The 23214-nt window shown below is 47.4% G+C and overlaps 1 protein-coding gene and 1 long non-coding RNA gene across 3 annotated transcripts in view; one reads left to right on the top strand and one right to left on the bottom strand.

Moving 5' to 3' along the window:
* Positions 1-15757, bottom strand: part of LOC309363033 — a 71678-nt gene extending 55921 nt beyond the window's left edge. The window contains exons 1-2 of one of the 2 annotated variants that reach the window (XR_014165176.1): positions 15500-15757; positions 13802-13869 (exon numbers count right to left, since the gene is read on the bottom strand). This is a non-coding gene — a long non-coding RNA (uncharacterized lncRNA). The remainder of the gene's footprint in view (positions 1-13801; positions 13870-15499) is intronic. The other variant, XR_014165177.1, reaches the window with a different exon arrangement.
* Positions 15758-18334: 2577 nt separating this feature from the next.
* NR4A1 (nuclear receptor subfamily 4 group A member 1) overlaps positions 18335-23214 on the top strand; it is a 41748-nt gene continuing 36868 nt past the window's right edge. The window contains exon 1 of the mRNA XM_081898701.1: positions 18335-18486. Within this exon, the coding sequence (XP_081754827.1) occupies positions 18462-18486 (25 nt within the window). The 5' untranslated portion in view covers positions 18335-18461. The remainder of the gene's footprint in view (positions 18487-23214) is intronic.

Below are 23214 nucleotides of genomic sequence, written 5' to 3'. Positions count from 1 at the left end.
CTCCCGTTGCTCAGTCCCTGCTCCTGCCAACATAGCAGTTCAAAAGCACACCAGTGCAAGTAGATAAATAGGTACCGCTTCAGCGGGAAGGTAAACAGCGTTTCCATGCGCTGCTCTGGTTCGCCAGAAGTGGCTTAGTCATGCTGGCCAGCAGCTGCATGTGGAGAAGTGGGAAAGCGAACCCGGTTCACCAGATTACAAATCCACTGCTCCTAACCACTACACCACACTGGCTCTTTGTTTGTTACTATGTTTTGTGCTTTTATATTGTAAACTGCCCTGTGATCCTTGGTTGAAGGGCTGTGTAGAAATTTAATAAACTAATAAGACAAAGCAGGCTTGATAACACAGCTCCATGCTGAACAGCAATGAGCAATTATTATTGAACTCCACCAATGTGTTCCCACAAGCTCTTCCTCTAACGATGCCGCCTAGAAACTTGATTTTTAAAAAATAAAATAAAAATGGGGGTGGGGTGGGGAAAGCCAGCAGATTAGGCATTGTCAGTTTCCCCCGCTTCAAAGTGCAGCTACAGTCAAGTGAGCTACGTTAACTCAGTTTTGGCCATGGACTCTGAATAACCTCCTAGACTGCTGTCCCTTCCACGCTAGCGGAGTGCCTTTGGCATGAAATTCAGCAATGAAACAAATGCAACAGGCAGACTTGGGGGGGGGGGGAAGAGAGAGAGAGAGAGAGAGAGAGAGAGAGAGAGAGAGAGAGAGAGAGAGAGAGAGAGAGAACAAAGCCTCATCTTGAGCCTATTATTCCGAATGCTGCAAAGGGACACATGTCCGGGCCTTTTTTTTTTTTTTTTGGTGCACTCTAGGTTCATCCAGCTTCTTTTCCTGCCTGTTTTCCTGTGGGATCTTGTGGAATTCCTGCTTGGAAACTCCCTCCCCAGCTTTTCCGGTGGCAGAATGAGGGACCATTCTAGGCTGTGTTTAAAGAACATCTTGGGCTGAATGTGAACCATTTCTCTTCCCTTCCCTGCCTCTGTGTCTGGGGAACACATGCTCTCGTTTTTCCATCGCAAAAAAAAAGTGCTTCCAGTCGGCTATGTACTGAGTTGAATAGGATCCAAAATGCAGCAGTCTGATTGGTCCTAGAACAATAGAATTCAGAATACAGCAGTCTGATTGGTCCTAAAACAATAGGATTCAGAATACAGCAGTCTGATTGGTCCTAGAACAATAGGATCCAGAATGCAGTAGTCTGATTGGTCCGCAGTAGCCACCCAATCCAGCTCCAGGTGGAAGTGAATCTGCAACCTGATTGGCCTACAGGTGAATCCCGGAATAAGCCAATCACGTGGGGCCCATTGTGTAAATAATGTATATAAAGCAGACATTCTGGGGGAACTCCCATTCCTCTTCACCACTATGAGCTGAATAAAGAGCCTGAAATCCACTCTCGACTCCAAGTTTATTTCACAGTCTGTAACAGTTTTCAGGTGGGATCCAATCCCACACCAGCACATTTGTGACATGACGTTATTATAGAATATTTGGGAGGTTTTGCGCAACAAAGCTCGCTTCGCACGAAAGATCAGACTTTTTCCGATAAAGGAAAGTGACGTAGAAACATACTGGGAAATGTGGGGTTGTGCTGGCTTGGAAGCAAAGCCACATCTCTCCCCGAACACATTATACCAAATGTTCATTGTGGGTGGGAAAGTATTAGAAATTAAGAAAAAGTATTTTACTGTAAGCAGCAAAGGAGGGAGGGGATAGAAGCACCTTGAAAGTGGGGAGGAGGACGAAAAGTCAGTTTTTAAATCTGTGTTAAATTTGTTGTTCATTTGTTAAAAATTTGGAAAACTAATAAAAATTAATTGGCAAAAACAAAACAAAAAACAACCACAAAACAGAACAAATGTTCATTAAATAACAAACATAGTTCAATCACCCTGCAGACAAATGAGGTTGGGTGACTGAGCAACAGGTCATCTGGAAGAACCCAGGTCACCTGGGAGCTTTAAAACAGGATTAGACAATTTCATGGAGGAAGAGGCTACCATTGGCTACTAGTCAGGATGGGTAGTTCTACCTGATCCGATGTCTTCCTTGACGATAAAGGTAAAGGGACCCCTGACCATTAGGTCCAGTCACAGACGACTCTGGGGTTGCAGCGCTCATCTCACTTTATTGGCCGAGTGAGCCGGGATACAGCTTCCGGGTCATGTGGCCAGCATGACTAAGCCGCTTCTGGCGAACCAGAGCAGCGCACGGAAACGCCATTTACCTTCCCGCTGGAGTGGTACCTATTTATCTACTTGCACTTTGACGTGCTTTCGAACTGCTAGGTTGGCAGGAGCTGGGACCAGAAGTGGAAGGAAGGAAGAAAACAAGCAAAAGGATTGGGCCATCAGGACTAGTGAATGAGAAATCAACCAGGAACTGTAAAGAGTGAACACAGAAACCCCAGACAAGATACATCCTGTTACCCCTCTCTGTATCCCTTCACACTACCTTCTTATTTCTCTGCAACCATGAGAGATAGCCACTTGTTTTGTTTTTGTCTCGTGAAAGTTCTGGTTCTCAGGATACCTAATGCTATGGCTGAGTGTGGATGGGGCACTGCCTAGACAGCTCAATTGGTGGGGGGGGAGGTAAAGGTAAAGGCCCACCGAGCAGTTAAGTCCAGTCAAAGGCGACTGTGGGTTATGCCACTCATCTCGCTTTCAGGCCGAGGGAGCCAGCGTTTGTCCACAGCTTTCCCAGATCATGTGGCCAGCATGACTAAACCGCTTCTGGCACAGTGGAACACCGTGACAGAAACCAGAGCGCATGGAAACGCCATTTACCTTCCTGTCGCAGTGGTAGCTATTTATCTACTTGCACTGGTGTGCTTTCGAACTGCTAGATTGGCAGGAGCTGAGACAGAGTAACGGAAGCTCACTCCGTTGGGAGGATTCAAACCACCGACCTTCGGATCGGGAAGCCCAAGAGACTCAGTGGTTTCGACCACATCGTCACTCGCAATAGCCTGCTGCTAATAAAGCCAATGTTGTAGGTTTGATTCCCAAGTGAGACATCTGCATATTCCTGCACTGCAGGGCGTTGGACTAGAACGAACCTCAGGGTCTCTTCCAAATCTACCATTCTATGATTCCATGTGCAAGATGCATAGCGCAGGGCTGTTGCCAATGCTGATCCTACTCAGAGTAGACCAGTTGAAGATAATGGGCATGATTAACTTAGGTTCATGCATTTCGGGTTGGGGGGGTCTGCTTTGAGTAGGACTCAGTGGAGGTAACCCACATTTTTCATCTAAGGGCAGACAAATAGTTGCCCCATTCTCAACATCAATATTCGTGTGTTTTTGTGCCGGCTTCATCGTTCAAATGTTACTCGTGCCCAAAGACAAGACACTCTTCTTTCACTGGCAACATTGGCATGAAGTGGTACAAAACACACACACAAAACGTGCCAAATATTCAAACTATTGCAATCTTTGGAACCATACTCAAGTCAACAGTTATCCAATACACACAAAGCAGTAAAAGGTGCCTTAGACCAGGGGTAGGCAACCTAAGGCTCAGGGGCCGGATCTGGCCCAATTGCCTACTAAATCCAGCCCACGGACAGTCTGGGAATCAGCGCGTTTTTACATGAGTAGAATGTGCCCTTTTCTTTAAATGCATCTCCGGGTTATTTGTGGGGCCTGCCTGGTGTTTTTACATGAGTAGAACGTGTGCTTTTATTTAAAATGCATCTCTGGGATATTTGTGGGGCATAGGAATTCGTTCATTTCCCCCCAAAAAATATAGTCCGGCCCCCCCACAAGGTCTGAGGGACGGTGGACCGGCCCCCTGCTGAAAAAGGACCCCTGCCTTAGACAATATAACAAACAGTTCTTCTCTGGCACCATCTGCTGGTCAAAGTGACAAATGCAGCAGTGATGCTAGAAAGATAATTACAGTTGAACCTTGGATGCAGAACGCCTTGCGAGTCCAACGTTTTGGCTCCTGAACGCTGCAAACCTAGAAGTGAGTGTTCTGGTTTGCAAACGTTCTTTGGAACCCGAACATCTGACGTGGCTTTCCAACGTTTTGGAAGTCGAAGGAACTTCCAGAACAGATTCTGTTCGACTTCCGATGTACCATTGTACTGATTTTTTGCATAGACAAAAAACAACAACAATAACAACAACAACAGAGAGAAGATGGATAAGAGTAATCCTGTTTGTAAGCAAAACCCCACAACTTTTTTATTGACGCAAGATTACAGAAAATATTCAACAACAGAAAGAACAAAACCACGTTTTTCCACAACTGGACATAATTACCCAACGACCTGCCAGAGCCAAGAAGGGCCACAGCCAAGAGGATTATGCCATTCAAAGGGACTTGGTCTCAGGTTGAATGAATTTATTTAAAATGGTGCAAGGCAAACTCCCAGTTAGAAGGATCAAGAGCTGGGAAAGTTTGCTAGTCCATCCGCAACATGGATTCTCACCAGTTTGCCTCGTCGTCATCTGGGACCAGCTGGGCTTCCAAGGTCTCTGATGAGTCAGATTCTCCAATGCGGCAATAAACAAGGCTTCTGAGTGCCATCTGCCTGGTGCCAGAGCTGCCGCCTCCTCCAAGCCTTGGGCAAGCCGAGTGGCAAAGATTGTGTAGTTGACCAAGGTCTGCCAGGTAAGGTCTTCTAGTTATCTCCCACTTGGACTACTGTAATGCGCTCTACGTGAGGCTACCTTTGAAGGTGACCCGGAAACTGCAATTAATCCAGAATGCGGCAGCTAGACTGGTGACTGGGGGCGGCCGCTGGGACCACATAACACCGGTCCTGAGAGATTTGCATTGGCTCCCAGTACGTTTCCGAGCAAACTTCAAAGTGTTGGTGTTGACCTTTAAAGCCCTAAACGGCCTAGGCCCAGTATACCTGAAGGAGCATCTCCACCCCCATCGTTCTGCCCGGACACTGAGGTCCAGCTCCAAGGACCTTCTGGCAGTTCCCTCATTGCGAGAAGTGAGGTTACAGGGAACCAGGCAGAGGGCCTTCTCGGTAGTGGCACCCGCCCTGTGGAACGCCCTCCCTTCAGATGTGAAGGAAATAAGCAGCTATCTTATTTTTAAGAGACATCTGAAGGCAGCCCTGTTTAGGGAATTTTTTAATATTTAATGCTGTATTGTTTTTAACACTAGATTGGGAGCCGCCCAGAGTGGCTGGGGAAACTCAGCCAGATGGGCGGAGTATAAATAAATTATTATTATTATTATTATTATTATTATTATTATTATTACTACTACTACTACTATTATTCTGTCTTTGCCCCGCACCCATCAAAGAGATTGCAGATGCAGTGATAACTCTTTCCCTGGTACCAAAACTAATCTCCACTTGCTTCCACTGACCAAGGCCACCAGAAGTGCCTGTAAGTGCCTATCTCTCCATCTCAGTTCTGCTGACAATGCGTAAGTACATTTCCTGGATTCATGCTGATCTGCTGGCATGTACAATATAATTATAATAATTGATTATTTCTACCCCACCCATCTGGCTGGGTTTCCCCAGCCACTCGGGGTGGCTCTCGACAGAATATTAAAACCACAATAAAACATCAAATATTAAAAACTTCCCTAAACAGGGCTGCCTTCAGATGTCTTCTAAAAGTTAGATAGTTGTTTATTTTGTTGACATTCTCACAGCGCCACCCGGATAAAGTGTTATATCTAACTCTAAACTGCCCTGAGTTTGGGAAGATCAGTTTATATATTAGTTGTAGGTAAAGGGTAAAGGGACCCCTGACCATTAGGTCCAGTCGTGGCTGACTCTGGGGTTGCGGCCTCAGTGGTTTAGACCACAGCGCCACCTGCGTCCCAGTTCCAGCTTATCAATATCCTTTTTAAATTGTGCTGCCCAGAACTGGACACAGTACTCCAGGGGTGATCTGACCAAAGCAGAATAGAGCAGGACTTTGAATTCCCTTGATCTGAACACTATACTTCTGTTGCTGCATCCTAGAATAGCATTAGCTATATTTTATGCTGAGCCCACCTAGATCCTTTTTGCATGTACTACTGACGCAGGTGGCGCTGTGGGTTAAACCACAGAGCCTAGGACTTGCCGATCAGAAGGTCGGGGTGAGCTCCAATTGCTCAGTCCCTGCTCCTGCCAACTTAGCAGTTCGAAAGCATGTCAAACTGCAAGTAGATAAATAGGTACCACTCCAGCGGGAAGGTAAACGGCGTTTCCGTGTGCTGCTCTGGTTCTCCAGAAGCGGCTTAGTCATGCTGGCCACGTGACCCGGAAGCTGTACGCCCGCTCCCATGGAAGTCAATGAAAACAAGAGAAAAATACATAATTGTGTTTTGATTATATATGCTAAAAATTTTGAAACATAATAAAATATAATTGGCAGGGGGAATAATTGTGATACAGTACTGTGGTCCTAACAGAGTTCCTCATTCTGCAGTAGCTGTCAGATAATACAGAACTGCATCTAGAAATCCTACTCAGGTTTAATTAAAGCTCTCACCACACGAGGGCAGTGCAGCACAGCCTTGCTGAAGCTAGAGAAAGATAACCCTGGTTCAATATTGCATATGCAATACCTATCCCTGAAACACACAGTGATCATTTATTTTCTTTGTGTTCCAGTTCTTATTTCCTACTTCTTCACCTTTACAACTCCACAGCATTCCAACTAAAGCCTGGGCCCCAAAAATCCTGCAAAGAAATGACTTCAGACCAGGTGGATTTTTGATTCAAATCAAATCGGTTTAAATCACGATTTAAATCACTAGTCAGTAAGACTTTATTTAGATCATTTTTATTTATTTTTTAAAACAAAAAGACTCATTCTTGCTGGTATAATCTTAATATTTACAACCAGATGAAGGTTTCGTTTTTGGAATAATAAATTTTCAGAGTAGCGGAAAAGCTGTCTGCGGAGTGGACAAACGTCGGCTCCCTCAGCCTCTAAAGCAAGATGAGCGCTGCAACCCCAGAGTCGTTCGTGATTGGACTCAGCTGCCAGGGGTCCTTTACCTTTACCTTTTTTAATAGGTATCTAAAGCCATTTGCACATGCAGAATGTAGGCACCCTATATATAGAAATTAGCAAATCAGTGATATTTTAGGGAGCGGGCTAGCAGGCGGGGGCCATTACTTACATCATAAAAGCCTACACAACACAAAACACTGTTGCTGTATGTAGGTTTTTTTTGTTTGGGTTTTTTTATCCTATATTTTGGAAATGTACATCCAGTTATTATTTTTCTTTTCAATTATTGGGAGGGTCCCAAGAGAGTGGGGCCCTAAGCCATAGCTTGTTTAGCTGGACCTAATGGTCAGGGGTACCTTTACCTTTTACTGTAAGGTAAGGGTAAAGGGACCCCTGACCATTAGGTCCAGTCGTGGCCAACTCTGGGGTTGCAGCACTCATCTCACTTTATTGGCCGATGGAGCCGGCATACAGCTTCCAGGTCATGTGGCCAGCATGACTAAGCCGCTTCTGGCGAACCAGAGCAGCGCACAGAAACACTGTTTACCTTCCCGCCAGAGCGGTACCTATTTATCTACTTGCACTTTGACGTGCTTTAGAACTGCTAGGTTGGCAGGAGCAGGGACCAAGCAACAGGAGCTCACCCCGTTGCGGGGATTCAAACCGCCTACCTTCTGATCGGCAAATCCTACACTCTGGTTTAACCCACAGCACCACCTTTTACTGTACCTTCCAACATTTCCCCAGTGAAAATAGGGATGCCCTAAGGAAAAGTGGCACATTCCAAAATCAAATCAGAAAAGGAGATGGCTTCTACAAACCCAGGACTGTCCCTGGAAAATAGGGACACGTGGAGAGTCTGGGGTTAGCACACTGGAGCAGAGAACCACCCCAAATGGGCATTACCACCTGAACATTTTGATAAGCTGATTCTTGAATCACACTGGGATTTCTTCTAGATAGCGGGTGGAGGCAATGTTTGCTGCAGCTCTTCCGCTCCCGGCATACTTACAGTGGCTATTTTCTGCCTTCAGTGCTGGAGATGGAAGACATGCCTCTGAAGACCAGTTGCTAGATTCACAAGAGTGCGGCTGTGCTCATGTCCTCCGTACGGGTTTCCCATGGGCTTCTGGGCAGCCTCTGTTAGAACAAAATGCAGGACAAGGCAGGCTTTCTTTTCAGCCCAATCCACAACAGCGAGAGCCAGTGTGATGTAGTGGTTAAGAGCGGTGTACTCGTAATCTGGGGAACCAGGTTCGCGTCTCCGCTCCTCCACACGCAGCTGCTGGGTGACCCTGGGCCAGTCACACTTCTCTGAAGTCTCTCAGCCCCACTCACCTCACAGAGTGTTTGTTGTGGGGAAGGAAGGGAAAGGAGAATGTTAGCCGCTTTGAGACTCCTTAAAGGGAGTGAAAGGCGGGATATCAAATCCAAACTACTACTCCTCCTCTTCTTCTTCCTTCTTCTTCTTCTTCTTCTTCTTCTTCATTACCTGCCAATCTGCTATCAGGTTTTACTGGGATGCAGGAATCATATACAGTGGTACCTCAGGTTCCATACGTTTCCGGTTACAAACTCCGCTAACCCAGAAATAGTACCTCGGGTTAAGTACTTTGCTTCAGGATGAGAACAGAAATCGCGTGGCAGCAGTGGGAGGCCCCATTAGCTAAAGTGGTGCTTCAGGTTAAGAACAGTTCCAGGTTAAGAACGGACCTCCGGAACGAATTAAGTACGTAAACAGAGGGACCCCTGTACCGCCTGATACCCGCAGGTCTCATTCCTCTGCCCTTCCAACCCTCAATCTGCTCTGGAGGGTACCCCAATCCCCTGGAGCAGATTTTGAGGATGCACTGAGGGGGTTCTGCTGCAGGAAAAGGAGAAATCTGTGTCACAAGAGGAACAGCAAGTCTTGGCACAGGCCCTAAACGGCCTCGGCCCAGTATACCTGGAGGAGTGTCTCCACCCCCATCATTCAGCCCAGACACTGAGGTCCAGCTCCTTCTGGCAGTTCCCTCACTGCAAGGTTACAGGGAACCAGGCAGAGGGCCTTCTCGGTGGTGGTGCCCGCCCTGTGGAGCGCCCTCCCATCAGATGTCAAGGAAATAAACAACTATCTGACTTTTAAAAGACATCTGAAGGCAGTCCTGTTTAGGGAAGTTTTTAATGTCTGGTGTTTTATTGTATTGTTAATATTTTGTTGGAAGCTGCCCAGAGTGGCTGGGGAAACCCAGCTAGATGGGTGGGGTATAAATAATAAATTGTTATTATTACATAATTATATATATTTAGGTGCCGGGCAAAAACATTCCTCTTCTCCCTGGCCTTTGGCTAAACGTTCCATCTACAGCCTTTTAAACTGGACTGCGGGGGGAGGAGGAAGAGTATCGTTTTTGTTTGTTTCTATGCGCAAAAATGGATAGCTCAGTCGGCAAAGCACGAGACTCTTAAATCTCAGGATCATTGTGGGCAAACAATTCCTGCTTTGCGGGGGGGGCACTCGATGGCCCTTGGGGTCTGTTCCAATTCTATGATCTTTGTCTTTTTATATTGAAAACCGCCCTGTGATCCTCGGATGAAGGGTGGCATAGAAATTTAACAAACAAATAAATGCAACCCATCTCCTGCCATGCTGCCCCTAACCCAAGGTGAAAGGTTGTGTGTGTGTGTGTGTGTGTGTGTGTGCGTGTATTTGGGACTTTCCTGTGTATTGGCGGTCTGATGAGCTTGCATCAGAATGAATTGATTTTAGAATGTATTTCAATTAACTGATTGTGATTTTTTGTAAACGGTGTTATTTTTACTGTTGTTAGCCGCTCTGAGCCCGGCTTCGGCTGGGGAGGGCGGGATATAAATTATTATTATTATTATTATTATTATTATTATTATTATTATTATTATTATTATTATTATCTCCTCATGTGCAGACTGCAGTGGGGGCTAAGATTTGGCATCCTGAACATCACAGCTTTCTCTCTCCCCCCCCCCATTAAGGCTGCAAAGAGAACTGCAAAGGTCATCGTTTCCTTCCATTGTTCTTGGTTCCTTCTCCCTAACAGAAATCAAACAAATCATGTGCAATCAGCACACAAAAGGATATGCAAAACCCAGTGCTATTTTTTTCTAGAAAATAAGAGGTGCTGGAACTGAGTTCCAGTGAGTTCCGGCGTGGGGGAGGGGGGAGAAGAGCCCTGTAAATATCCTCAATGGGCAGGATATATGTCAGGCTCAGAAGTAATGTGCAGCATGAAATACACTTAGGTACAATGATTTACCAGCTCTGTCGATAGAGCACGAGACTCTTAAATATTCAAGTCCTGCTTTGCAGGGGGGTGGACAAGATGACCCTCGTTGTCCCTTTCAACCCTACAAGTCTATAATTCTATGACTTCAATAGGCTCAAGTACATGGGTGTAGCGCGGGGGGGGGGGAGAGCTGCTCCCTCCTAGATCAAGTAAAACAATAGAAATACTTAACTGACCAATCACATCAGTCCTGTCCCGTCCCCAACAAAAATCCTGGCTACGCCCATGCTAAAGTACAGTCGTACCTTGCAGCTGGCTGACCTGAATGGAAGAATCCACAACCAGAAAGAAGCGGAGACACAAGAGGATTGGAAGAAATTCAAAGAATATTTAGCTAAATATTGTAATATAAGATAAATAGAAAATTCTTGGAAGTAACAAATAGGCTTAGGGGTAGAATAAGGATACGTGGTAGTAAATATTAAGGATTAGAATATTAATAAAGGAAGAGAGGTTAGTAAATGAAAGAATATTATTAGAAATATGAACTTGGAGAACTGTTATAAAGGCAATATAATGAAATTCAGTTAGAGGGAATTCGAGAAAGTCAGTTTTCAATGTAAGGGAAGTTGGATATTTGAAGAGATAATTTTTAATTTTTTTTGCTTTTTTGTATGTTTAGTTTATTAATGTGTGGTTTGTTTCTTTTTTCTTTGTTGCGTATTACTCTTGTGATAAATGTTGAAAAGCAATTTTTAAAAAATGGGTGGGAAAGTAGTCATACCTTGGAAGTCGAACGGAATCTGTTCCAGAAGTCCAAATTTTGACTTCCAAAGTGTTCAGAAACCAAGGCGCAGCTTTCAATTGGCTGCAGGAAACTCCTGCAGCCAATCGGAAGCTGCGCCGGACGTTCGGGTCCAAAGAATGTTTGCAAACCAGAACAGTCGCTTCCGGGTTTGTGGTGTTCGGGAGCCAAAAACGTTTGAGCCGAAGGCGTTCCAACTTCCGAGGTACAGACGGCTGTATACCTAACACATCCAAAGGACTAAGATGGAAACTTCTGCAGCCGGAAACTTTGGTGGTTTGAATCCCCGCGATGGGGTGAACTCCGGTTGCTTGGTGCCTACTCCTGGAAACCTAGCAGTTCGAAAGCACGTCAAAGTGCAAGTAGATAAATAGGTACAGCTCCAGCGGGAAGGTAAATGGCGTTTCCGTGCGCTGCTCTGGTTCACCAGAAGCAGCTTAGTCATGCTGGCCACATGACCCGGAAGCTGTACGCCAGCTCCCTCGGCCAATAAAGCGAGATGAGTGCCGTAACCCCAGAGTCGGTCACGACTGGACCTAATGGTCAGGGGTCCCTTTACCTTTTTATGCAATAGCTAGTGGTGACTCTCCAAGCTTTTGGGCAGCGGTCTCTCCTAGCCCCACCTGGAAATACCAAATCTGGAACCTTGTGTATGGGAAAGCAGTTGTGCTGCCCCTTCCCCTGTGACTCAGCCATGGCCCTTCCCTTAGGGGAGAGGGGTTTCTTAACCCTTTCCCCTGGAGCTGTTCTTTCCTGCCTAAAACCGCCAGCCTCCGAGCTGCTTTGAGCCCCGCTGTGGTAGGAAACATACATAGGTACACACGTCTTTTCCACAGTGAGGAGAAGACGTCTGTGGGCATGTGCGATTTTCAGTGGTGGTGGGAACCCAGGCTGGGAGGTAAGGGTTTAGAAGCTCCTCTCCCTCTTCCTGTGCCAATCTTCCACTTCAGATTGCAACCTCAGGGGCTGCAGAAAAATGGAACCACGCAACTATAGGTAACATATTGCGTCATACTTAGCAAGTATGTGGTTTGGAGGTGTCTCCTTCCCACCAGTCATTTCTCCCCAGCAAGCACACGGAACAACTCAAAAGCGCTGCATTTTGTGAAGAAGTGTTATTACAAAGCTCTCCGCAAACGCGTGCCTTTCATGGTTTTAAATCTGAAGCGCCGGTTTTGTTAAAGCCGACCCAGAAAAACTTAATTGTCCTGCAACAACAATTCAGAAGGAAAATCACCGGGGATTCCCAGGGGTGCCACAGGCTGCCTTTTCTATAACTACAGTGGTACCTCAGGTTACATACGCTTCAGGTTACAGACTCCGCCAACCCAGAAATAGTACCTCGGGTTAAGAACTTTGCTTCAGGATGAGAACAGAAATCGTGCTCCGACAGCGCAGCAGCAGCAGGAGGTCCCATTAGCTAAAGTGGTGCTTCAGGTTAAGAACACTTTCATGTTAAGAACGGACCTCCGGAACGAATTAAATACTTACCCCAAGGTACCACTGTATTTAACAAATGGTTATAGATCTATAGATCCATCCATAGATCTTCAACCACAGAGCCTAGGACTTGCCAATCAGAAGGTTGGCGGTTTGAATGCCCACGACGGGGTGAGCTCCCGTTGCTCGGTCCTTGCTCCTGCCAACCTAGCAGTTCAAAAGCACGTCAAGTAGATAAATAGGTACCGCTCTGGCGGGAAAGTAAAAGGCGTTTCTGTGCACTGCTCTGGTTCGCCAGAAGCGGCTTAGTCATGCTGGCCACATGACCCGGAAGCTGTACGCTGGCTCCCTCAGCCAATAAAGCGAGATGAGCGCCGCAACCCCAGAGTCGTCCGCAACTGGACCTAATGGTCAGGGGTCCCTTTACCTTTACCTTTTTAGCTTCCTGTGTCAAGGCGATCGCCTGGGTGATGGGCCATTAAGAGAACAAAGGAGAGGGGGCTCTGTGCTAGACCTCAGAGTTAGAAGGATAAAGCCTAGGCGGCGAGTTGGCAGTGATGTGGGCCCAGGGACGCGGACTTATAAAAAATATTGGGGGGGCCCGGGAAAGCTCATGAATAATAAATAAGCTCATGAATATGCAAATAAAGTGGCGCCGCCTCCTCGTGAGCGAATAGGGGAGAGCGTGCTGCGCCTATTAATCAGCTCCAAAGGAAATTGGGTGGAGCTTTTGCTCGGGAGGGAGGGCAGGAGGCATGCAGCCCGCCCCTCCCTGTGCATTTTGGGCTGGGGGAGGGGCGGCGATGGAGCTCTGCTGGAGGGGCGCCGGAGATTATTGGGGGGCGGAGCCCCCCCAAACGAATTTTTGAGGGGGCTCGGGCCCCCTCAAGCCCCATGGATTCGGCGCCTATGTGTGGGCCAGATGTAAAGCCGCAAGCCGGAAGAAGACAGGCAGAGCCATGCTTGATTTCTGTTTGAATCCAAGGCTGCGGCTATAGGAGAAACAAGACCCTTTCAGGGTGTTGATGCTGTGAACCCTTCCATCGTAGACTCAGCTTGTATATATGTGTAAATAAACCATATATCCTAAAGACATGAGAGTCTCTGCTGTGCCACATTCCAAAAGTAAACATGGACCCTAGGCAAAGTGCCCAGAATCTCACAATAGAGAAGCTTGCTTACTCAAAAATAAAACCAGTTTTGCTTCTAGTTTGTTTGTGAAAACAAACCAGACAAGCACCAGGCAGGCATGTCCCAAGAGGCAATCTGGGTGCAAATTTGTACAGGTGCGAATTTTGTACAGTGCCATCCCAAGAAGCGAGTTTCAATAAGCTCTGATGTGGCTGCAATCCTGCACACTTACCTGAAGTTAAGACTGCTTCTACGCTGGCGTCCTTCAGCACTGCTAAGCCGCTTCTCTTTGGCACTTAGCTGAAAGTAGGATGAAAAACGGCGATCCTCAGAACGCTTCCTATCAGCTAAGACCCTTTTGTAATGTTTACTCAAAGGTCGGCCCTATTCAGCAAAGGCCTCTTCCAGTGTTAAGAAAAACCTTCCTCCTTGCAATCTCAGCCTGTTTTATTGCTTCCTGCTGAGTGAGGCAAACTGCTTAATATCCTTTGAACAGCTTGTCTTAATTCTCCCTTATTGTCCATTTTTGGGGGAGTTCATTATATGTGTGTGGATATACAGTGGATGCATGGGTTTGTGAACATGATCCGTGCAGGAGGCATGTTCGCACCCCACAGCATTCGCAACCCACAATGACGCATCTGCGTCTGCGCAAAGCGCAATTTAGCGCTTCTGCACATGCGTGGCTGCTGAAACCCAGAAGTAACCCGTTCTGGTACTTCCAGGTTTCGGCGGTCCATAACCCAAAAATCGCAACCTGAAGCATCTGTAACCCAAGGTATGATTGTATGGTGTTTTAGCCTATGTACTGCCAGAGCACAAATATTATACACATACATATTATATACAATTGGACCTTGGCTTCCAAACAAATGGGCTCCCGAACGATCGAAACCCAGAAGCGAGTGTTCCAGTTTCCAAATGATTTTTGGAAGCTGAAGATCCCACAGCACCTCTCAAGTGGGCACCATCGCCATTCTAAGAGAACAAGGGAGAAGTTCATGGTGAGTTCCAGCACCTTTTTTTTTTTAGAAAAATGACACTACAGTCATACCTCGGGTTGAATGTGCTCCGGGTTGAGCGCATTCAAGTTGTGCTCTGCAGCAACCCGGAAGTAACGGAGCGCATTACTTCTGGGTTTCGCCGCTCGTGCATGCGCAGACGCTCAAAATGGCGTCACACGCATGCGCAGAAGCGGCAAAACGCGACGGGGCTCCGGAACGGATCCCGTTCGCATCCCGAGGTACCACTGTAGCTAGCTACACTTGCGCCTGTTCAATGAGACATTTGGGCTTCCCCCCCTTTTCTTAAGTGAATGGGTGGTTTTTAATGAGGGACTGAAAAGGGAAGAGACACATCATTGAAATGAGCGCCCTGGATAGCCGCCTTTCGAAGGGCGGCACGTGAACCGCGTTTAGCCCCATGCGTGACAATGGCATCTTTACAAAACCGGAACCGGTCAGACATTTGGAGGCGAGCCAGGATTCGGGAAATCGTTGCAAAGGCGGAAACTCACGACATTGGAAAGGTGGGGCATTGGAAAGGTGGCTGCTGACCTTTCTCTTCTGTTTGGCAGCTGCCCAAAAGGAGTGGGAGGGAGGGGGATAAAAAAAAATAAGGGAGGGGAATAGCTTTCATTTCAGGAACAAAATAAAAAAAATCCTTCCAGTAGCACCTTAGAGACCAGCTAAGTTTGTTACTGGTATGAGCTTTCGTGTGCATGCAGATAGTTTTAGGGAATTGTCCCACCCAACAAGCCGCTCCTCTTCTGTATATTTTACTCGACAGTAAAGCTTCTGCCCCCAGTTTGATAAACTCTACTCCCAAGGAAAAGCCGACCGCCTTGCAACAAGCTCCTACTACATTTACTATGAAACCGTCGGGTCCAGTAAAGTTCTACAGGGCTAAATCCAACCTTAGGCGTACTTACTCACGAGGAAGCCCCGTTGCACTCAATTGGGGGGGGGGGACACCTGACTTCCAGGTACACAGAGTCAGGACCGGGCTGCAGCCGGGCGCAACCTCCTTGCTGGTTTCCATTGCGCATTCGCTCCGAAGCAAATCCCACCCGGCTCTCCGCTGCTCCGCTCCCCCAAGCGCGCGTTGCTTCCGGCGGAGGAGGGCTGCGGCCGCGCAGTGCGATCCGCGTCCTCCTCCTACACACGTTCATTGGCAAGCCAGCGTCGAGTGGGGCTGCCCCCGCTTTCTATTAAAAACCGCCCTGAGAAATTCAGGAAGGGATTTTTGTCCAGTGCCAAATTGCCAAGAGCTCATTCCGCCCCCATGCATTTGATGACGGCTCCTGGTTTTTTAAAAGTGCAACAAGGAGGAGGCGTGACGGTAGCTGAATGGAGGGGGGGGCTTTCTTTTTGGGGTTGAGGTTTTTCCCCCCTCCCATAAACTGGAGTGCTTGCTTTGCCCCCGCGCGTAGCGTGGCCACCTGTGATTGTCTCCTATTTCAATGCAAAATGCTGCCTCCTGTATTGATAGTATTGTTTTACATATCCCAGGTCTTCCTTCTGTCTGTCTGTCTGTCTGTCTGTCTGCCAAGTTAGGGACCCTCTCCAAATGCGTGTCTGAAAAGTCATGTATTTAAGCTCTGGGTAGCCAAGGACAGACAGCTTTATAAATTCATGTGTATGTTTGTGTGACAAATTCCAGAGGGGCCATTTTGTTAGGCTGCAATTATGGGCATGTTGTTGTTGTTTAGTCGCGTCCGACTCTTCGTGACCCCCTGGTCCAGAGCACGCCAGGCACTTCTGTCTTCCACTGCCTCCTGCAGTTTGGTCAAACTCATGCTGGTAGCTTCGAGAACACTGCCCAACCATCTCGTCCTCTGACGTCCCCTTCTCCTTGTGCCCTCCATCTTTCCCAACATCAGGGTCTTTTCCAGGGAGTCTTCTCTTCTCATGAGGTGGCCAAAGTATTGGAGCCTCAGCTTCAGGATCTGTCCTTCCAGTGAGCACTCAGGGCTGATTTCCTTAAGAATGGATAGGTTTGATCTGCTTGCAGTCCATGGGACTCTCAAGAGTCTCCTCCAGCACCATAACTCAAAAGCATCAATTCTTCGGCGATCAGCCTTCTTTATGGTCCAGCTCTCACTTCCATACATCACTGCTGGGAAAACCATAGATTCAACTATACGGACCTTTGTTGGCAAGGTGATGTCTGCTTTTTAAGATGCTGTCTAGGTTTGTCATTGCTTTCCAGACTTTATGTTAGGAGGAGGCAGAACTGAGTTATCTGCGACGCAGCTGGTCAGTTAGTTTAGTATTTTTATTTCTTTATTTACTTGATGGAGGGGGCAGCTGCCCCCTCTGCACCCCCCACCCACCCACCCCCAGCTCGCCTATGCCTGCAATGGATTGCTCTGAAGTCACTTTGGCATCAGATTTATTTATTTTTAAATCGTCCCTGTCCTGTATTTTGCATGAACAAAGGTGGCAACCCTACCGGGGCCTCACGGCATACTTGCACCGGTGCACTGACGTTGCAGGTGTTGTAAGCAAAAATTGCCCTTTTCCCTTATGGGGTATCCAAGAGCCCATATAGAGTCCTTACATAGGTTCCCTATTGGTAGGAGAAGATAACAGAGGCCAACCAGAGAATATTGAGAAGCAAAGCAGCTAGTAAGCTTGATCTTTATTGATCTGTTGCAACAGGGTCCTCACTCACCACACAAAGGAGGGAGGAGGAACCCAGAATAATGGTGCGCAAGGCCTTATATGGACTTTCGAAATTGCCACCCTGTAGATCAAGACCACCCGCAGAAACATCATACATACAGCACAGAAGGGGTGTAACCTAAGACCACCCCTCAGATACATCATACCTATATCACAAAAAAGGAGGTCTAAAACAGAAATGTTGAATGTTGTTTTTCTCCTGTCGTTGTTTATCTCCTGTCTGGCAGGTTACTTGATTGGGTTGCCATGTCACAGGCTCACACCCTATTCAAACAGACATACCCTTAAGACAGGATTTGTGAATGAAAGAGACAATGGAGAGGTTTCCCACTTTGACCTTGCAGAGAAAACATTTGCTCAGTTTAGGAATCAAAATGGTTCCAGGTCGGTCTTCCTGTGCCGATGTATGTACGATGTGCAAAAGAATCCTGGGAACTGTACAGTGGTACCTCGGGTTAAGTACTTAATTCGTTCTGGAGGTCCGTTCTTAACCTGAAACTGTGCTTAACCTGAAGCACCACTTTAGCTAATGGAGCCTCCTGCTGCCGCCGCGCCGCCGGAGCACCATTTCTGTTCTCATCCTGAAGCAAAGTTCTTAACCTGAAGCACTATTTCTGGGTTAGTGGAGTCTGTAACCTGAAGCGTATGTAACCCGAGGTACCACTGTATCTAAGGCCATAAAATTCCTATCACACAGGCGGGGCGGCGGCGTCGCAAGGCTGCGTTCCCTGCCCCTCTTTTCCCACTGGGGACAAAGGCCACGGCGCTGCTCCCCTCCCCGGGCAGCCCCGGGCAGCCCCACCCTCTCCGTAGCAACGCCGCGCAGTGCGGGGGAGCCTCGCGCGTCCTTGGGCGTGTAGTATTTTGGGTTCGGAGGCGTCTATTTTTAGCCCCATTGATGGCTGGGATTCCGACGACGTCAACGGAGCCCGGCCTTGACGTCACGGAGGCTCCTTCCAAGCCGGGGCGGGGAGGCGGGGTTTGCAGAAAGTCAAGCGGCGCACGGATGGAGAGCGAGCAGCCGGGGCGAGCGCGCAGGGGGCGGGAGGCGGCGGCGGCGGCGGAGAAGAAGGGGGTCAGGGACCCATCGCGTGGGTGGGGGGCGGACTGGGGGCTCGGCATGGCTCCGGAGGCCGCGGCCCAGATCCCAACACCGGACTGCCCGCCTGGGGAAAAGCGCGGAGAGCGGGGGAAGCAGGGGTGCCAATGGAGGACCGCCAGCGACAGCCAGGTGAGATGTGGGGAAGAGGCGCGTCGGTGGTGGGGAAGATCGGTTTTCCTTTCTCTCTCGGAAGCATAGGAACCAACTCCTAGGGGAGGAGATCCCTTCGGCCCTCCCCGCAATAAAATATTTGAGGGGGCCACCTCCCCAAAAAGTTGATGGGCATTGACATTAAAGTAGTCCCTTGTGATCGATTATGTGGGGCAGGACTCACCTGCCCCCCCCACTCAATATTTTGTTCAAGTTGGCACCATGGGCGTATCTAGAGAGGCGGGGGGACGACAGCTGCCCCTCCCCTAAATCAAGTAGATACATAAAATACTTAACTAACTGAGCGATTGCCTCGCAGGTAGCTTGGTTCGGCTCCCCCAACATAAATCCTGCCCCCCAACATAAATCCTGGCTACACCTATGGGTGGCAGCCCTGCTGGGAAGGCAAAGCGATGCCTGGCTACATAGAAGTAAATCCCACTGTTTTCTGTGGGTTTTACTCCTAGGCAGTGGCGTAGCGTGGGGGGTGCAGGGGGGGGCGGCCGCACCGGGCGCAACATCTGGAGGTTAGGGTTAGGGGGCGCAAATCCACAGGTTAGGGGGCGCAAATTCCTTGCCTTGCCCCGGGTGCTGACAACCCACGCTATGCCACTGCTCCTAGGTACCTGCAATGGCGTTTTAGAAAACCTACATAAGGACTGGTTTAGTTGATCTGGGTTCTACTGAGAGATCTCCTGCATAAAGCTGCCATTCTTTCCTACAGTCAGCAGGTATTATTGTAGGGCAACCCAACCATAGCTGTCAACGTTTCCCTTTTTTTAAGGGAAATTCCCTTATTCCGAATAGAATTCCTCGCGAGAAAAGGGAAAAGTTGGCAGCTAAGAGCCCAACCATTCTCACTTGAATAACAATATATGGGATATTAGAAGGGTTCTGACCACCTGACCACTTCTGTATCATTTTTCTTTCTCTTTGGAGTTGTCAAAGGCCAGGCTAGTTCTGGTCTTGCCTTTCTACAAGATTGTTCCAATTAAGGGGGGGAATGTATCCCCTCCCATTCCAGTAAGTGAGCTGAATTGCAAATTGAGATGCTTTCAGTCAGTGTAGATCTCCTTCATGCACTTTGGCACTCTGTATCCCACCTTGGCATAACAAAACACAGCCCCTCTTCTGGAGCTCGGCATATATGTCGGAGTGGCCTGCATACCCTGTATTCCACTGGATAGTAGTGTGGGTGTCTAGACTTGTGTTTGGAGTGAAATGAAGATGCTAATTTTGTTTGCATAATGGAAATTTCCTGGGCTACTACAGATTTTGTGTTGGTGAACGTGCTGCTTCACAGAGGAGTGGTCACTCTCAAATACATACCCGTATTTTTTGCACCATAACACTCACTTTTTTCCTCCTAAAAAGTAAGGGAAAATGTCTGTGTGTGTTATGGAGGGAATGCCTACGGGTGGCATGCCTGCGGATTTTCCTCCTCTAAAAACTATGTGCGTGTTATGGTCGGGTGCGTGTTATAGAGCGAAAAATACGTTATGCATAGGAGCGAACCTAACACTATAATCTTCAGTATGTTTACTTGAAGGTAGGTCCCACTGAGTTCAGTAGCATATATGCCAAAGCATTCATGTTTAGGATTGAAGCCTTTGAACATCACTGTATATGTTGCAGTGGGGGGGGGGGGGAGAAATATTTGCTTGGCTGGCAAATGAAATATTTTTTTCTGTTGCTTCTTCCTCTTGCTAGAGCCTCAGTGCTGGTTGCTACATGGACAGCCTAACAAAGCCTTGACAATGCTTCAAAAAAAATATTTTTTTAAAAAATGTGGTTGTCCCCAGCAGGATAAACCATTTCGTGCTATATTTTTTTCCTCCGTCATATAGATTTCCTTGAGAATTAAGATGGACTGTATGTGTTTGCGTATCTGTAATCACGCTGGCTAAGCACGAAATGTGGTTTTTCTCATAGAATAAATTTAGTTATTAAAAAACAAACCAAGCCCCTAGTACTTGCTGATGCGAAGTTAAGCCAGAAATTGCATGAGCACGGTCATATGTGTGTATGTGTGTGTGTGTTGGGCAATGGGCATTTAGTGTTTAGTGTAGCTCCTTCCTGTGGAAATGCTGTCTGAACTCACTTTGTTAACTGGTTAACTTCTAGCTGCCTTGGATATTTTTATCCAAGGTGGGGCGTAAGTTTAAGAAATAAATACCGGTAACCCAAATACTGCCTCTTGCCACTTGTTGCAAGTACACACTGCCCTAGATATGGGCTTCAGAAAGTTATGAGATTCCTCTCTGTGTTTTTCTCCCTTCCTCTTTCTCTTTCTTTTCCTCTCTCGCACGCCTCTCACCTTTTGAAACTCGCTGAAGCACTGACAAAGGCCTAGAGAGCACACCTTTTGTCTGGATAGGATAGTGACTTGGCTCAGAGCAAGTGTTGTTAGTGATGTGCTTCTCCTTTGTGACTGCACTGCAGACTTTCCTGGATGTCAGATGGGCACACACCCCTTTGGGTGACTTGTGATCTCAGTCATATTTGCCCATCAGTTGGGCACCGTGATTTACCCAGTTTTTAAGGGGTAATCCATTCGAGAGCTCAATCAGGCTTTTTTTGGTAGCCTAGTGTTGTCCATCTGTTGAATTCTAAACCAATAGCAGAGGATTATTTTATCTGTTTGGCTCTCTATGCTCAACATGCGAGTTTCCAACCTGGCCATGGCAGATTGCACGTCTTTGGGTAAACCTAAAAGAACTCTTAAAAAATAATTCTGTGGGGGTTCTGAACCAGAGATCTTTGAGGTACCCCAAACCTCTGCACCATATAGAATCTGGGCCATTGTTTTTGCTTTATACACCGATAGAGCTGGGTTAACCAGATTCCCACCTTTCAAGCAGCGAATTTCAAAATAGCTTTTGCTGATTTAAAGGCTTACAATTTAATATTGGACTTGTGTAAAATACCTTGATCTGGCTGCCCCACTGCCCACTCTGTGTCTGGCTGTTCCTGTTGCATGCTTCCTTTTGGTAGGCCAGGGATAGCAGGTCTGTGGGCTTATCGATGTTGCTAAACTCCAGTTCCCATCAGCTCCAGCCAGGATGGCCCATGGTTGGGGATGATGGGGGTTGTAGTCCAATTGGTGTTTGATCCTTGCCCGCAGGTCATGAAAATGGAACTTCAGTTACCGTATTTTTCGCTCTATAAGACACACCAGACCATAAGTTGCACCTAGCTTTTGGAGGAGGAAAACAAGAAAAAAAATATTCTGAATCTCAGAAGCCAGAAGAACAAGAGGGATCACTGCGCAATGAAAGCAGCGAGCCCTCTTGCTGTTCTGGCTTCTGGGATAGCTGTGCAGCCTGCATTCGCTCCATAAGACGCACACACATTTCCCCTTACTTTTTAGAAGGGGAAAAGTGAGTCTTATAGAGCAAAAAATACGGTACTTAGGAGGTCCCCTGCCCTGCATCTTGAATGTCTGGTAGTACCTGACCTCCTCCTGGGTTGCGATGGAGCACTGTCTTTCCATTTGGTTAGGGTTGCCATATTTCAAAAAGTGAAAATCCGGGTGCAAAAGTTGTTGAGATCTTTTTTGGGCAAAGTTGTTGAGCTTTTCCCATATATGTCCAGGAAATTCCAGAGGTATGGCAGCCCTACATTTGGTGTTTCGGTGCAGATAGCAATGAAAGGTGTTGGCATACGGCAGAGCAGCCTCCCTGCTCTGTTCAACAAAGGGAGACATTGTGCGCATGGCAATTCTGCTTGCACAACTCCAAATAGGAATTTGGGCCTCATGATTGATTTGGCACCTCTGGGTAACTGACTCAAGTAGCATTGTTTCAGATCACCTCCCATTGTTGATGATGTTCAACATTTCTCCCATGAAAATAGGGATGACCTGTTCCATAGTAATAATAATAACGATGATGATAATAGTGATTTTATTATTTATACCCAACCTATCTGACTGGGTTGCCCCAGCCACTCTGGGCATCTTCCAACATACATAAAAGCATAATAAAACATTAAACAAACTTCCCTGTGCAGGGCTGCCTTCAGATTTCTTCTAAAGGTTGTACAGTTCCTTATCTCCTTGTCTTGGGGGTTGCATAATTCCATGCCCTCTGATGAAAATAGGGACGTCCTAAGGAAAAGTGGGATATTCTGGGATCAAATCGGGGTCTGGGAGTGTGCCTTAATTGTGCATGTATATACTTGGAATTCAGACTTTTAATGTGATTTGAGTTTGGTCAGTTTGAGACCAGCAGCACTTTTGATGGACGCTGAAAACGCTGCAACGTTTGGCCTTCAGTCCTGGCGAAACAAGCTCTTTCATAACTGTGCTAAAACAGTCACCAGCCTGCTCAATTGCATCAGGGTTTTTGTGTGTGTGTGTTTTTTTTATTCCGGCACCAGCCAGCCATTCTGGGACTCCTAAATGCTTTCCCCCAGCTTTGGCTAGAAAGTGACGTTTTTAGGAGGTCAACTAGGGAGGGGAAGGGAAAGATTCCTGGTTTAGAAGGGATTCCCCACATGACCTATATATGGCTCTTGGCGTGTTCTTCCAAGACCTGCTGACGCGGGCCGCTGCCTGTCCAGCTGCTGACGTCCAGCGGTGGGTGGGACACCCCTTACGCTTTCTCTGACGCCGCTGTGGGCTTGGCTTCCTCTGAAACACAAACATGCGTGCATTCAGCGCTCTGACTGCCAAACCCTGCTAAGCAGTTCCCGGCCCGGCCCCTG

This window comes from Podarcis melisellensis (assembly GCF_964234715.1).
Source record: "Podarcis melisellensis genome assembly, chromosome: 2".
NCBI lineage: Eukaryota > Metazoa > Chordata > Lepidosauria > Squamata > Lacertidae > Podarcis > Podarcis melisellensis.
This window is presented reverse-complemented; position numbering and strand designations above follow the sequence as displayed.